At 39.0% G+C, this 16,963-nt stretch overlaps 1 protein-coding gene across 2 annotated transcripts in view; it reads left to right on the top strand.

Annotated features, from left to right (window-relative positions):
• Nucleotides 1-16,963, top strand: part of LOC104863178 — a 262,181-nt gene that overhangs the window by 159,600 nt on the left and 85,618 nt on the right. The window contains exons 5-6 of one of the 2 annotated variants that reach the window (XM_010625505.1): nt 8,847-8,917; nt 16,373-16,520. The exons of the other annotated variant lie outside the window; for it this stretch is intronic. Of the exons in view, the coding sequence (XP_010623807.1) occupies nt 16,415-16,520 (106 nt within the window). The 5' untranslated portion in view covers nt 8,847-8,917; nt 16,373-16,414. The remainder of the gene's footprint in view (nt 1-8,846; nt 8,918-16,372; nt 16,521-16,963) is intronic. 2 annotated transcript variants of the gene reach the window in all.

Below are 16,963 nucleotides of genomic sequence, written 5' to 3'. Positions count from 1 at the left end.
TTTTTTTTTTTTTTTTTTTTTTTGTCTTTATTATCTGTACATCTGTGCTCTCTAGGAAGGTAGACTCTGTGTTGTTTTGGGCAGTAGTATACTACTTTATCTGGTAAAGGACTTAGTATATATTAAACAAAGAGTAATTGAATGAGAGATTCAATGCTGTTTATGATCTGATGGAAAGGGAAATGTCAAACAAAGGAGGAGGCACACTGGCTGGCAAGTAGATTAATTTGACTTATAGGCTTTTTGGATTTCTCACCTACACTAGATTTGAACACAGAATTCAGCCTTTCTCCACTATTATAGCTGCATGGCAACATGATTTTGGTTTGGGGGAGATGTGTGCTCCTAAATGTTTGGACTGCCATGGACTTCATATTTTGTAGGCAGGGTCTGACCCAGGTCATTGTCTCAGCCTGCCTCAAGAACATCCATGTTAGTGGCTGGACAAGTCTCTGCTGAAGAGCTGGCCCCCATCTGGACTGGAATTAAAAGCCCCTATATTTGACTGGCAGGTAGCTTCCACCCTGCCAGAAACCAAAACAAATGAAAGATAGCATCAAGCATTGGCTGTGATCCTGGATCTAAGTTGGGGCACTTAGGCCCTTGCCAAGGGACTGGGATGGGGGTGAGCATGATATAATTATGATTAGATGACTGGATGGTGCTTTTGAGGCACGAGATAGACCCACATCCGCAGAGTTCTGTATGGTTACTTTATTGGAACTGGTGCCAGGGACATGGGCTCCCTCCCTTTCTATCTAATCAGCAATTATGATCTGCCCTGCCTTCTCTGAGGGGTCCTGGACATTAGCCACCTGCTGCAGGACATCACTTCAGAGCTGGGCTTGGAGCCACTGGCCTTCTTACCACTAATCTTAAGCCAGCAAAAGCAATCTGCAGCATGAGCATCATTAGCCAGTCACTGGGGACTGGGACAGATTTAAGAATTTAAACCAAAATAGAATCTATAACCCCACAGCTGGAAACAATAATTTTTAGATGTCTGATTATCTTAGACAATCTAAAACTGTCTTTGAGGAAATGTGAAACTTTGTGATGAAGATAGAATCAGTGGCCTAAGTCTTGCCCCAACCCTACTACACCAGCCTGTGACTTCGGGCAGGTCCTTTCTTCTCCTTGATCTCACATATCCTAGGGGTGTAGACCAGATATTCTCTAATACTTTGCCTCATTTTGCCATTTTGTTATTATATCTCATCCCCATGATCCAGATCCTAGCAGAATATCTAGCACAGGTACTGTGCTTAGCACCTACAGACATTATCATCTTAGTGAGTCCTCATAGATCAGTGATGGTAAACATTTTATTGACTGAGTGCTGAAATTGCAACTCAGAACCCATTTATTTATTGCAAAGTATCAACACTGCAATTAAACCTGAATATTGAAGTTTTAGTTTAGAAAAAATAAGATACATCAACATTTTTTTCTTAAAAGAAAAACACAATAACATGCATGCCATAAGTTCACCACCACTGTCATAAACATATGAAAAATTTGAGCCCAAAGAAATTAAACACCAGGTAGTAAGATTACACAGCTAGAAAGAGATAGAACAGCAATTTGAAATCAGTTCTTTCTGGATTCAAATTTTGTGTTTTTCACTAACATACTGTGCTAGGTCTCAATAAGTAATTTAGATTAATGCATGACTGTTGTTAGGAAAGTCTAGGTTTTGGTGAACAAATACATTTTGATAGAAGATTGACTTGATTGATTTCTTTGGATTGTCAATGAATGGGTCAACTCAAGAATCACTGAGAAGAAAGAAGCATTATGTAGACACCTAGCATATTACAAAGTAAAAACCTAATCTACCTTCCTCAATCCAGTTACTGAAAATTTCCCACCTGCTCTTTTGGAAAATAAAATCTTTAAGTCATTCTTTTGTTGTCCTAGCAATTGACAGTACCATGTTCTCTAAATATGGGAACTTGATTCATAACAAGGAAAAAAAACAAAGATGATTCCAGTTTGGTCTGAAGGCAGGGATGTATCCTATTCAGTGTCTTTTCTCTTGAGTCTGACATGAATCTTCTCCTAAGCACTTCAAAAGTGAGAACATATGTAGAAGAGAAGGAATTAGCTCAAACGTAAATGGTGAAACAACAACAGTATACACTTCAGCATGGACACTTCCATAGAGGGTAAGGGAAGAAGAAAAAGTGGCTTCCCAAAAGCTATAGTGAGCCTTTGAGCAGCACAACAAGGATACAAGCAAATGCATTGTGATGGAGACAGAAGTGACCCATGGAGAGTCTACCAGTTATGAAGCTGTTGTTGGAGTTCATTGCCATTTGTAACAGATTGGAACCTAAACGTGCTCACAAAGATGAGTGTGGTAGACACTTGTTGCATTTTTCCCTTGTACCACTTTCCTTCCTGTGACAATGGAACCTTGACCTAACTAAGGGCAGTTAATTCTTTCCTCTCTTCAACCCAAGAGCTGAAAAGTAGGCTCCAAGTCAAACTAGTTATGTGGGAGCATTTTATCCTCCACGCACCATCTATAGATGAAAGATGAATGCTCAACTTAAGTCACAGTAGATTGGATCAAGACCATCTGACAAATGTTGATTTGCCATCTCAGGGGAGTAGGCTTTCCTGGACAGACTAATTGTTATGTTGTGCAATTGTCTCCTCTTAGCAATAGTTTAATGTTCTGACTGTGTTACTCATGTTCAACTGTGGTCAGAAAGTATTAAATGGAAAATTATAGAAATAATTCATAAGCTTTGAATAATTTTGTCACAGTGTTATTATAATTATTCTATTTTATTGTTAATCTCTTACTGTACCCAATTCATGAATTAAACTTTAAAATGATTACATTTGTTTAGGAAAATACAGTGTATACATTGGATTTGACACTGTCTGTGGTTTCAGGCATCAACTGAGGGTCATTGAAGAAAACCCTCTGTAGATAATTGGAGACTATATTGTGAACATAGAATCTGCAGGAAACTCAACAGAGAGCCTGGACTTGGAACCAACCCAGAGAAGCAATGCATTATGTCCTAATTTGTGCTATATTCTGGGGTATTCCAGTTATGGGAGCAAAAGTCTCTTTTGCCTAAGCCAGGAAAGATGAAATTTTATGCTACTTTCAATTGAAAGGGCTGAGTGATTCACTGACCTTTAGCTGCTACTCTAAACTCTTCTCATGGACCAAATTTTTCTAATGTGCGTATTGGAACAATGTAAGAGTGAGCTATGAAAAGCAGTGAACTGTGACAGGTACTCACTCTAAGGGAAGGTACTGTCTTACTGGTTTTGCTCAAATGACTCTCACTATGATAATATCTCATAAAGATAAACACTATCTTCTGACATCCTTCATCTCTATGTCTATGATTGATAACATTTAGTGACATCCTGTATGGCATTTTATATTAAGATGTTTAATAGCTTTTCCTTACTATTTGGATAAAGGTAGGTAGTTAGGATTTGGATGTTAGGATTTGGATTATTCACCTTCCCAGGTTTGTTTTGTAGGATATGTGCATGCAGTCTGATCCTCCTTGTACCCTTGTAGGAGGAGGGTGAAACACTGGGAGCTATGTCCTACCTTGAACAATGTTTCAGGGACATCCTCATTTCAATGGTTGTTTGCAAATCTATTTATTTATAATTGTTGAGATAGCTAAATGACAATACTCCTCCTCAAGCTTAATAGGAAAGCTCACACTTCCTAATGTCGAAAGTGAGTTGAAAATAGTTGTGTTGGTAAAGGAGGTGTTTTTGGTGGTATCAGAGTTGGAGGAAATTGTGAAAGATGCTGAAATATAAAAAGTGGAGTACAAGGCTATTTATGACTGCTTACGCTCAGTGCTGGACTTGTATTGGTGCCTGGTTTGGGCTTCGATGTCCAGATATTTGTCATGAGGTCAGCAATTCCTATAGTTTAGGAAGTCATATTAGTTTGTGGAATCATACTAATTTCTGGAGTCAAGAGGGCATGACTGATGGCTGGTTGGGTGGGTGACTGACATCCATGCTGCTTGAAGTGAGGCCTGAAGACCTCGTAACTAGCCCCATCTGGAAGCTGGTTAGAAATGCGAGACTTCAGGTCTTAATGCCAGATCTACTACATGTCAGAAGCCCCAGGTGATTTATATGCACAATAACATCTGAGAAGTGCTGGTCTATACCTACTGACTCCAGTGTTTCCTTCAATTCAACGTTTAATGAGCACCCGCTGTGTTCCGGCATTGTGCTGAGTATTACAAATATAAAAGATGAATAATGCATAGTCTTTTTTTAAAGGCTGCTCACAGCTTATTTGCTTCTCATTTTTCTCTCCAGTTCCTTCCCACTCCTCTGCATTCTGGCTTTTGCCCTATCTCTTCACTGAAATGCTTCCTTTGAAGACCACTAATGACCTGCTTGTTGTCAAATTCAATTTTCTCCTCTCTGCAGCATTTAATGCTCTGATCAACACCTACCACTTAAACACTGTCCTCTCCTGGTTTTGCTGACACTGTGGCATTGTGTTTCTTCCTTTCCTCTCTCGCTCCCTCCCTGTCTCCTTTACTAGCCTCTCATCATCTTTTTCAGGGCTCCCACTTCAATCCTTACCATCAGATCTCATCAGATTATGTCATCCAGGTCCATGACAGGAATTGCTTTTATTATAAAGCCCTTGGACCTCTAGAAACCTCAGACTTCTGATATTAAAAAGGGTCCCTGGGATTCTCTTTTGTGTAGTCTCTTTTTGGAAAAGTGATCTGTTTACTCCTTGTAAAGAATTCGATTTGTACTATGTCTCTGAAATGAGCAGAGAAAGTTTTCATAAGCATTGCTGCCATCACAAATTATCTTTTGCTGCTGTGATATGTTCAGAAGTTTTGTGGCTTAGAACAAATTTAGTATCTTATAGCTCTGTTTGGATATCAAGGCTATAGTCAAATCATGTGGAAGGTTAGGTTATTTTTTGGAAGCCCTAGGAGATAATCTGTTCTTTTGATTTCTCTAGCTTGTAAAGGCTGTACATGTTCTTTAGCTCCTAGTCTTGCCTCTGTGTTCAAAGTGAGCAAAGGTGGGTTAAGTGATTCTCATACTTCCCTTGCTTTGTGTCTCTGCAGCTTGGAGTGGTTCTCTGCTTTTATGGACTCATATTCACCTGGATAATCAAGGATAGTGTCCAATCTCAAAGTTTTCGACTTTAATCACATTGCAAAAGTACCTTTTATTATATATGTTGACATTCACTGGGTTCAGGGATTAGGATGGGGACTTTCTTTTTGAAATTGATTACTTTGCATGATGGAGTAGAGATGAGAGGAAGAGCATTGGGACAGTGACACATGCCCTGCATGCCTAGGATGAATCCAAGAGAAAATGAAGTAAAAAGATCCTTGGCACCTAAACTGGGAAAGTTGGACAGGAGTGACAGGAGGTCTGGGGTCGGAAATATGGGAAGGTAGAAGTTTAGGCTCAGATACTATGCACGGATGACTTCTATGTCTATCTCTAGTCAAACGGCAGAACAGCACCACATACTTTGCAAGTTCCAAACTAAAATCATTGTTTCCCTCCTGTTGTTCATTCTTTTCATTTTCCCTCTATCTGTGAATGAGGCCTCTGTTTACTTTATTGTTTAAGGCAAACTTCATTCAACCTGCTCCTTTTCTTCCTTTATCTTCACACCACAGATCACAGACTTCCGTGAATCTCCTTTGCCAGTTTCACAAATACAGTCTATTTTCTTGGACCTGGTGCAGGCTCCCACCTCTCATCTAGCTGGGATCTGGGTCTTAAACTGGCCTTTATGCCTCTGTGACCGTGACAGCCCATTTCCCATTCTGATTCTAGATGACCTTCCCCAAGGATGCTTTGAAGCTTACATACCTCAAAGACTGCCAACTGCCTAAAGATCATGTTCATACTTGGCAAGATTTTCAAAGCCAGTTTAGCAACAATATCTACATCTTGCCCTATTTCTGCTAACATTCATCCTTTACACTCCAGCCTCAGAACAGTTATTTTTCTTCTACCATAACCTTTCACTCTTTTCTACTTTATAGCAATGTTGCTTTCCTCACCCAACCCTTTCAACCCCCCAGGACTCAACTCAGCTACCAGTGCCTTTACCGTTTCCAGCTAGACTAGGCCATGCTGTCTCCCAAGACTCTCTTAGCCCTTTGCACATATCACCACAGTAGCACATCGCTCATTGCTTTTCATCTGTTTGGTTGTACATCCATCTCCCCTTCAGACTTACCAGGCAGTGTGGAAGAGTGGTTCTTCACCACTGTGGAATTATATTCATAGATTTTATTACTACTTTATTACTAATAAAGCCTGTTAGACTGTGTTTATTTCCCCATGAGACCACATTGTTCTTAAGACTGGCAGCCCTTCTATTCGCCCATATATTGCATTGCTTTGTGTAGTGCCCAACTTACACGAGGTGCTCATGTTGGATAGATGAATATTACTTCTATATTCTATATTCAAGGCTGAGAGCTGAGAAATGAAGCTGCTACCACAAGAAAAAGAAACTTACTCCACCCTCCTCCCCATTTCTGGTCATTTATTTTTCTTCCTAATATGCCAAAGGTGGTATGGATTTTAGTCTTAGGTGAAGCCTGAGGGTTAGGCTAGAGCAGTGGGGGCATTCCTTTGACACCCATGCTGCAGTCAGCTGTTTATTATCGTTGAAAGCTCTAAAAGTTTTGCCACTAGTGGTCTAGAGGCAGTCATCTTAGGGGTTCGTTTCTTTATACCTTGGAGTTTCTGAAGAGTTATGCTTCTAGGAAAAGCTGATACTGGTTGCTGGGTACTGTTCACAAACAAGCTGAAGTGCATCCACTGGGCCCCCTGTGGCTTTCTCTTGGGATGTATTTAACTTTTAACGCTTGTTCTTCATTTAGTTGATCACTGTTGTCCCCTATGTGCCAAGCCTCATGTGAGGCCAAATGGAGAAGCGAGGGGAATCAGAGAGGTTGCTGGCCTCATAGAGTCAAAGCGTGCATAGACAGTAGCCCTGATGAAAAGATGTCAAGATCAGCACTGTGCAAGATAACAACCAGGACTGTGGGGCTTCGTGAGAGCCTGGTCTCTATGCTTGAAGAAACAAAGAACCACTGAAAGGGTGACAGGCCTAGCTCAGATGAAGATTGGGGGAAACTTTCACTTGGACCCAGAAGTGAGGGAGAGGGTTTTATAGCTGGTGAGGGAAAGGGAAGAAATAATGGGAAAAAAAGACATGAGAAAGCAAGAAAGTAGGTGTTAAGAGAACCCTTAATTTCTTATAAGATTTGATGAAATCTGAAAAATAGAGTGGAAGCTCCCAAATGTGCTCACAGAGCAACAGCACAGGTTTTTCAGGTGGCATGGTCTGTCACTTGAAGGATTCTTCCAAGGTTATTCCACCAAGGGAGACCTTTACCGAGAGACAGAATTTATGGTCCTATGGCTTTTGCCAGGTCTGCGGCTTGGTCACCATAGCAACCGTTGCTCCCATTGCTCTGGGCCTGGCTTCCCCAGAGGCATCCCCATAATGATGATGCATCATTCTCAATGCTACAAAGAGCAAAGTCTGCTGAGGTTCAGGACTCTGTTCAAAGGAGGAGTCCATTTTCAGGAGCTGACCACCACGCTGACTGCTTGGGGAAGTCATTTTAGGAGAAGGGAAGTTTTTCGTGAAGACGCTGTGTAATAGATGTAAATCTTTGCTTTGGAGCTGCTCTGTTGACAGTGAAGTGTGGTCCATCCTTGGTCCCCATATTCTCCTTGGAATTCGTATAAGGCTTTCATTATTCATGGAGATCATGCCATTCTTTGCTCTGCTTCAAAAGCACGGCACTGCCCAGGGGCCGATTGCACATGGATCTCAGACCTGCCAGTTATCCCACTGGCAAGGAGAGATGAGTTTCTGGAGGTGTTAACCAAGAGCTTGGCTGCTGAAGAAACCATAACTAATGAACCAAGGGAAGGCAGCAGGGGATCATAAGCTTTTCAGCACAGTGGGCCAGGCGATGCCCACTATCTATTATCAAGTTAGATGGTCTGTTCACTTGTTAGCTTCTATCATTTGTTACTGCATGGGTTTTCGACTGTTTGGTTTGCTTGGGTAATACTGAGTGAAGAAGAATTATTGTGGGTCATATATAAAATATATAATATAGTTAATGTGTATAAGTAACAAAATTTTGTTTATTTTTAAATATTTTGTTATAGCATTTCTAGTATTAGTGGTACTGTTTATATGCTAACACTATCAAGAGCAAAGCTCTATTTAGTACATTTTTGTACTTCCTCTACCATAGCTGCTACATTCTATTTTAACTTACTAAATTATTTTATGAAAAACACAATAAGCCCAGGTGTAATAATTAAATAAAAAACTTGCATGTCTCCTTAATAGCAATAAACACCTATTTTCCCAGGCACACATTTGAAACACTATTATTAGTAGTTGCTATGTTTTACTTCCCAAGTCACATGGTGTGTGTAATGCCTGATACATATGGGCTTCCATTCTGCTGAGGGTATGTGGCAGGTGTGGAAGGTGGTCTTAGCACTGTGCCACGCCCTCCCCTACACGGAGTTCAATTATTACCTACACTATCCATGCTTAAGCACTGGGCAATGAAATAATGGAAAATATCACTGGAAATCACATAGCAGTGTTAAAAACTTATTGTGTGGGCCTACATTATTAGCTGTATGAGGCTGCATGCAGTCCACAGGCGACTGGTGGACATGTCTGTCTTTAAAAGGTCACATACTGAGATTTGAGAGAGTAATGGTATCTAAAAGGTAGTCAAGAGTCAAAAAAGCTCTGGCCCTAAATTTTCTTTATGTCCTTTAACCCGCAGCCTTGCAATTTTAATTGAAAAGACTGTGATTCCTGACAAGAAACCTTAGCCACAACTTTGTCACAAACCAGGTAACTAAATTTGGCTGAATCTATTACTAGATTCTGTTCTGTGACATCTCTCTAGCTTGCAGTTATTCAAATTTCACAGATTAGTAATTTTCATTATTGTTTTGTTGTTTTTAGTGGATTCAAGGCTCAAAATGCTAGTTTTCTCTGTGTAAAATTTCTTTTTTGTTTCAGCTTTAATTGAGTTATTGGTACATTTTAGGGATACAGTACAGTTACATTCATTGTTGGGGTCTTGTACCTCTACATGACAAGTCTTGATTCTCATTTTTTCCCCTTACCCCTGTCCTCCCTTCACCCCTCCTCCCCTCCCCATCTACAAACACTTTATTTCCATCTTTTCATTCTCTCACATTTTTTTCTTTTCCCTTTTTACTCTTCCCCTACCCATCCCACCTTCCCTACACCTTTAGCTCCTTTCTTCCCATTTCTAAATGTCAGTAATCTTATTAGGATCTTATGCATTGTTGCAGATTATTCACACCAGGGAAACTATTTGGTATTTTCTGTGTAAAATTTCATTCTGCAGTATATTTACAAAAGTATAACAGGAAAAGCTTAATAATACAGCTGATTTTTTTTTTTACAAAGTGACAACATTCACATATGCATCCTTTGACAGAGATATATAGTATCAAAGCCAGGTGTGGTGGCACATGACTATAACAGCAGCACTCAGGTGGCTGAGGCAGGAAAATCACCATGAATTTGAGGCCAGCCTGAATTACACAGTGAGACCCTGTTTCAAAAAAGATCCCAAACAAAAATAGAGGTATATAGTACCAGCAGTCTAAAAGCTTCCCTACTGTTCTTTCCCAGCTATTTATTAAATGTATGCATCCATTTCTATTATCTTCATAGAAACAAAATTGCTGGATTTTATGCATATATATATTATATAGCTTTTCTACACATTGACAAACATTTTTGCAGTGCAGTCGTATCAATTTATATGTACAACAGTAGTTTGTGACAGCTCCAATTGTTTCATATCCTTGCCAATGCTTGTTATTGTCAGTTCGTGTTATTTTGGCCATTATTGTGGGTATATAGTAGCATCCGTGCTTTTTAATTGGCATTTCCCTACCCACTATTAATGTTGAACAATTTTACTCAAGTTTGTTAGCCATTTGGATACTGGCCATCCTCTTCCAATTTGTTGTTTACATTTTTGGGGATTGTATTTTTTAAATACTTCAATAAATAATGCATGTGTTATATTTTTAACCTGTTTGGGTTTGCGGGGATCCTTACTTTTGTAGGTTAATTTATTTTATTTGTCTTAGCCATTTTCTCAAGTATTGCTTCTGACTCATTCTCTTTTTTTCCTTTTTGATTTTAATTATACCATCTTAGGCCTTTTTAACCTATTCCATCTACTTCACCCCATCTTTTCTGAATTTATAATTTTCTTCTCTATATGTTTCAGTTTGTATATTTTTACTGTCTTGCATTAACAGTCCATAAATCCTTTATTCTGTTATGTCTAATCTATTGTTATAGCCACACATTTCTTAATTTAGTAATTATATTTATCATTCTTAAAATTTCCATTTGATTCTTTGTAAATTCTTGTAAAATTTTCTATTTTATATCTATTTCTTGAATTTATTAACACCAATTATTTAAAATCTGAATCTAATATTTTTAAAGTGTTCACCTATATCTTTGTTTCAATTTTTGCTTCCTGGATTTTGATAATTTCATCCTGACTCTCATGGTGTCTGGCTATATTTTATGAAATGCTGGATAACGTGAGTAATTGTAGAGGTTGTATGGGGTGTTATCTTCCTTTATAGAGGATTAAATTTTTTTCTGGCCAATAGTTAAAGGATGATTACCTTTATAATGGATAAAAATATTTCAAAGTTTAGTTTCATGTTTTGGATAGCTCATCTCTTCTTAATTGCTTTTAAACCTAAGGCATAACATTTTAGAGGCTTCAACAAAAACATGCACTGCATACCAGGACTTCTCCTCTTTTGCAGGTCTTAATAAACTAGCACCAGTACATAAACTAGCATTTTATTTCCATTCCTCAGCCTTCACACTGCCTCCTCTGAGGCTGGCTAACCAATCTTCATCCATAGGAAACATAACTGCGAACAATCTTTCTACACACATAGGAATTAAATCTCCAACTTCACTGCTATGTAGTCTGTCTCCACGCACCTCAATGGAACCATCCCACACCCCACCGCCAAGTATGGGATACTCTCATTCTGTCTTCTGTGCTCATCATCATCCAATAGCTCATATATAGCTGAGGAATCCCATCTAATTTACTCTCTCCATGTGAACATTATTAGCTTCAAGGAATCACACAGAGTTTTGCCTCCAAGATATAGCTATTCAGCCTAGCCCTTGTGGACCTGCCATCCTATGTGGCTCCACACCATTGAGGGATGCATTTGGATCACAACAGTAACTGTTGTTAGATACTCTCCTCCAAGAACTATTAGGCCCAGTCCTATAATTTTCACTATTCTACACATCTCTGGTTACAGCTGTCATTGGCAAAATCAAATCTTCCCTGGGCATCAATAATCTCCTATACTCTCATCCCTGAGCTATTTTGTACAACTCTGAATTAGATTCTACATCTGCCCTTCTACTCTGTGATTTCAGAAACCTTTTCTGTGCAATCACATTCTTGAGTACTCTCCATTCTTCTCCTGCAACAAGGGAGCTGGGCTGCTCACTCACCTTCCGGAGCAGAGGCCAGCATTGCTGCTCTACCCTGCCTGCAGTACTGTCCCACACAATTTGTACAAATATGTGAGGATAAAAATAGTTTTTATTTTACATTAATCAGTTGTGCGTGGTTTATTATATAGCAAAGTTTAAAGTGTATAGGTAAACAAGACAATGCCCATATAGCCTCTGGAATAAAGAGTAATTTTATGCTGAGGATTCCACATTTATGCATTATAAACTCATCACCTGAGCCCCAGATTCAGATGTTCAAATGAGAAGGGTAATAAGGGAAGGGGGAAAGAGAAAGGAAAGAAGGAACAAGAAAATAATGGAGACAAAGTTTTTGTAAACAAGGGAGAAGAGGGGTTGAAGGGAGGGGAGAAGAATGGCGAAAAAGAAGAAAGATACATTGTGTATAGGTTCAAATTTCCTTTGATGAATATTTTCATTACGTATATCTAAGAGGCACCAATACAATTTTTAAATGCAAAAAATAGGGGGAGCTTAATTGTTACACTAAGTGAAAAATATTCAGCTGCTTCCTTGATATCTCCATTTAATGTCTGAGGTATCACGCGTTCCTTTTGAATATGCTTGAATTTCTGATCCTTGAATATCTGACTCCTGTCCTTATCTCTGTCCCAGCCTTCTCAATCTAGTGGGTGGCACACATAGCCACATGGTCTTTTAACCCCATATTCAGTCTATTTTCAGATTATCCAGGATCACTGTATGAATCCAGGCACCTCTCATTTTGCACCTCCATTTCTGCAAGAATTTCAACTGGTCACCATGCCTCAGAGCTTTCTAGTCTCCCCTTCTCACTGCTCTCTGAATAATGACTGTAAGATGTAAGTCAGGGAGGCTCCCTGTCTAGTTTAGAGCACTTTGGTGGTTCATCAGTTCTTAATAGGGTAACATCAAAGTCCTTATAGTCACATGTAAGGAACTACCTAACCTGAACTCTTCGTGATCTGACCCAGCCTTCCTCACTTCATTCTGCACTGCTCTGGTTACACAGCATTATGGGTACCCTGGAACCACTACCCTCTTTCATACCACTATGCCCTTTTCATGCTGCTCCTTGGATCTGGCATCTCCTTCTCCAACTTTTTCTGCCATATACCTGGAAACTTCTACCTACTTCCAGACCTTATTCGAGTGATACATTTTTGCCAAGCAGCCTCTGACCTCTACTACCTCAGGTATCTGGAAGTTACTCATTTATTGAAATGTGTCTTATGTATTCACATCATGATACATTTAGAAAGTAGAGAGGGAAAACAGATTAGCTATAACACTATCTCCAGAATACATTACTTTCAGTTTTTTGTTTCCTTTTGTTTTCCCTCATGCTTATATAGGTATGCATATATAATTATAATCTACATAAAGTTTTGTACTCTGCTTCTTTCACTTAATACAACATAGTAAAGAATAATTCTAAGAGGAAAAACCTGGAAACAATACAAAGGCCAAACAATAGGGAGTTATTAAGAAGGTTATATACCATCTCTGTTATGAAGCCATTAAAATTGTGGTAATTATAAGCATAATCATAGAAATGAACCAAAGGGGGGAAAAACATTGCTAAAATGTTAATTATCTCCAAACTGACCTATAGATTCAAGAAAATCCCAGTCAAAATGACAGCAGGCCTTCTTGCTGAAATGGATAAACTAGTTCTAAAATTTATGTGGAAAGGTGGAAAACCTAGAATAACTAAAATATTTGGAAAGAGAACACAATCAAAGACTTAGAGTCCTTGATTTCAAAACTTTAAATAAAGCTACAGTAATCAAGAACATATAGTATTAAGATAAGGATAGACACATAAATCAATGCAACAAAAGAGAGTCAAAGAATTCCACATGCACATTGTGAATTAGTTTTAAATAAGGGTGCCAAGATAATTCTATGGTGAAAAGATAGATTTTAATTAAAGATCTTCAAATGAATTGGATATCCATAGGCATGAAATGAATTGATCCTCAATTCATGCAATATTACATAAATAGTAATTCAAGATGCACCAGAGACCTAGATGTAAGAGAAAAAAATATGCAACTTGCCAAAAAATAGAATAAACTACTATATTTTTAACCTAGGATTACTTTGTGGCGCAATAAATTTGGATAATAAAATTAAATTTGACTTCATCAACATAAATTTTGTTTTCTTTGAAACAAGGTGTTAAAAAACAACCAAATAGGCAGGCCACAGACTGGGAAAAAAATTATCATGAAGTTGAGATTTTTGGATAAAGTGCTTATGTCCAAAATATATAAAGAACACTTATCACCACTCAACAGTAGGAAGACAGCCTGGTTTAAAAATGGGCAAAAGAGGGCTGGGGATTTAGCTCAGCGGTTCGGTGGCCTGCCTTGCAAGCGCAAGGACCCGAGTTCAATTTCTGGTACCAAAAAAAAAAAAAGTTGGCAAAAGATTTGGATGGATTTCAAGGTACACTTTTAGATACACTGTCCATGCTGGATGACAACTTTATTCTCAACAAAGTGCAAAATAAAGGAAAGACAAGAGGAAAACAGAAAGACAAAAATGAAATTGTAATCATTCTGATTTTAGACATTCTCTCGTAATGCACATTATTTCATTGTGGTTTTAATTTGTAGGAACTAATGTTGAGCATGTTTTACATGTGCTTCTTGGGTGAAATCCATCCAAATCTTTTGCCGACTTTTTTTTTTTTTCAGAAATCCTACTTGTGGGTACTTATTTCAAACAAATTAAAAACATATCCTTGTAAAGACTTTTTTGTGTATGTTTATAATATTTTTCTTCATAGTAGCCCAAATTGGAGGTAACTCAATGTACATCACCTGGTCACTGAAAAACCATGATGTCTCTGTACAATGGACTGCTACTCAGGGAAAAGAGGGAAAAAAAATTTCTTTCTTTCTTTTTTTTTTTGTACCAGGGATCAAACTTGCGTCCTTTTGCTTGCGAGGCAGGTGGCAGAACCACTGAGCTAAATCTCTAGTCCAGGAATAAACTTTTAACACACACACAATGACATGAATGAATTCTAAAACATTACTGAATCCAAGGAACTAGGTACAAAAAAGTACATAATGTGCTATTCAATCTATATGAAACTGTAGAAGCAAAACTGCAGTGAGAGCAACTCAGAGGTTTCCAGGAGCTGGGGTTAGGGGCAGGACTAAGTAATATGAAAGATGGATTGGGTGATGCAGAAGTTTTATACTGTGATTGTGCTCCAGTGACTTATACTTTTGTTGAAATTGATTATATTATATACTTAATTTTGTGAATTTTATAGATAAAGTTTCTCAATAAAGCTGAAAATATATTTCAAGTGCACTAAAATCGATGGTTACAAACGTGAACTAGAAACACAGGCATTGTTGTAGTTTTTGTACTAGCCTTGTGTCCTCTTTTGTGATTTGTGCATGCTAGCTTTGCCTTCTTGTGTGGAACTCCTGGTATGCATACCTACTACTTGTAAACTGTAAAATTTGTTTATTCATTCTTGTATTCCCCAGGGACTGACAAGGGCCTGAGACAGAGCATGTGCTCTGAAAACATCTCGTGCATTCAATCGAAAGCCATTTATTGAAACAAATGCTTAATGATCATCAGCTCAATAATCACTACAGAATCTGACATACATTATGACTCACATCTTTTGAGTCTTGTGGGAATCTGAAGGAATAAGATCATGTGTGTGTGTGTGTGTGCATGTGTGTGTGTGTGTGTGTGTGTGTTTGATAGGGATGAAACACAATACCCCACACATGCTGGGCAAGTGCTACCTCACCCAATTACATCCCCTGCATAGGAAATTTTACTAACAGAAACTTGCATAATGCCTGTTTTAAGGGTTTTATGGATATTAATTTAATTCTCATAACTCTGGAGAGTTAGTAACATTATCATTATCCCATTTCATAGAAGAGGCAACCGAGGCATAGAAATGTTAAGAACTTGCACATTGAGGAAGTGTAAGCCCAGGCAGTTCAGCTTAAAGGTCTAGGCCTTTGTTACTTTCTCATTGCTGCAACAAAATACCCGAGACCCACAAGTTAAAGGAAGAAAGGTTTATTTTAGCACACAGTTTGTAGAAGTTTCAGTCTACAATGGCTCCAAGGTAGCATCATGGCAAAGGAGAGACAGTCTATGGTGTGGCAAGTAGGAGACAGGAAGCGGAACATAGAAAAACCTTCATTTCTGTTTTTAGTTCATTCAAGCTATAAGTCTATTGATTGGTGCCACCCACACTGAGGATGTTGTCCTTCCCATTTTCCACACCCAGAGCTATGCTAAGCCAATCGGTGGAGTAACCCAGTTATCACACACCCATGATTCAACATCACACACCCATGATCCAGCCCCCTACCAAAAGCCCCACCTGTGAGCACACAAGGTTTTGGGGAAACATCTAGATATAAGCCATAACACTCAGGCAAGAGATGAGCCCATGTTTATGATGTTTGTCCTAGAGAAGCTCTGCGGCAGGTATGCCTCTCTTGGATGTGCCTTCTGTGGGCATTCTTATATCTTTCTCCTGCTGCTTTCTGCTTTCATGGCACTATTGTCCTTGTCCTCTTTGCTCTTTGGCTGCTAGCTCTCCCTTTTGTAGTATAGTTCTCTGAGAGCTTGCCCCTTCTAGGTGTAGGTTTAGGTTGTGAGAATCACAGTTTTTTCTCATCTAGCCTCAGAACCCAATCTGGGGCCCCACCTCAATAGGCAGCCTTAGTTGACAAGCCCAATCTTCCATAGATTGGCCGTCTCCCTGAATCTGTTCCAGGAATCTGGAGTTGGATGGTTATCACTGTCTGCAGAAAGTCTGGGACCTCATTACCTACTGCTAATCAGACCTGCTCTGCTGAGGATCACAACAGCAGCCCTCCTCGCTGGATTATGTCTGGTACTATCTTCCTAGTGACTACTGCAGCACTCATTCCTCCTCTCCATCCTGAACCTAGAAGGATGCAAACACAAAGCTTGCAGGCTCTTAACCAGGGAGAGAGTGGCAGAGGAAGAGACAGATAGTTTTATACTCTTCAGCATCTTGTGGATTTGAAGAGGCAGTTTAAGAGTATGGTAGGAAGACCTTAAGGGAGGATAATACAGTGTATATGCTCTCCTCTTAGGTGAATCTTTTACATGCATTAAAAATGAAAACCAGTCTTTCTCTTTTTGCAAGTATTTGCTACATTCCCCCATCAACTCAAAGTGTTTCTGTGTTTGGGAATCAGTGGGTGTTGGTAGGAGGCTGGGAGTGTGCATTTGACAATCTCATAGTATGACAGCAGAGTAGGTAGATTCAGTGATGCCCAGTTCAAATTAGTCATGAGTAAACGCATGATC

This window comes from Fukomys damarensis, unplaced genomic scaffold (assembly GCF_012274545.1).
Source record: "Fukomys damarensis isolate Sample0158 unplaced genomic scaffold, DMR_v1.0_HiC HiC_scaffold_37, whole genome shotgun sequence".
Lineage (NCBI taxonomy): Eukaryota > Metazoa > Chordata > Mammalia > Rodentia > Bathyergidae > Fukomys > Fukomys damarensis.
Note: the sequence above shows the minus strand (reverse complement) of the source record. Positions and strands in the feature narration are given on the sequence as shown.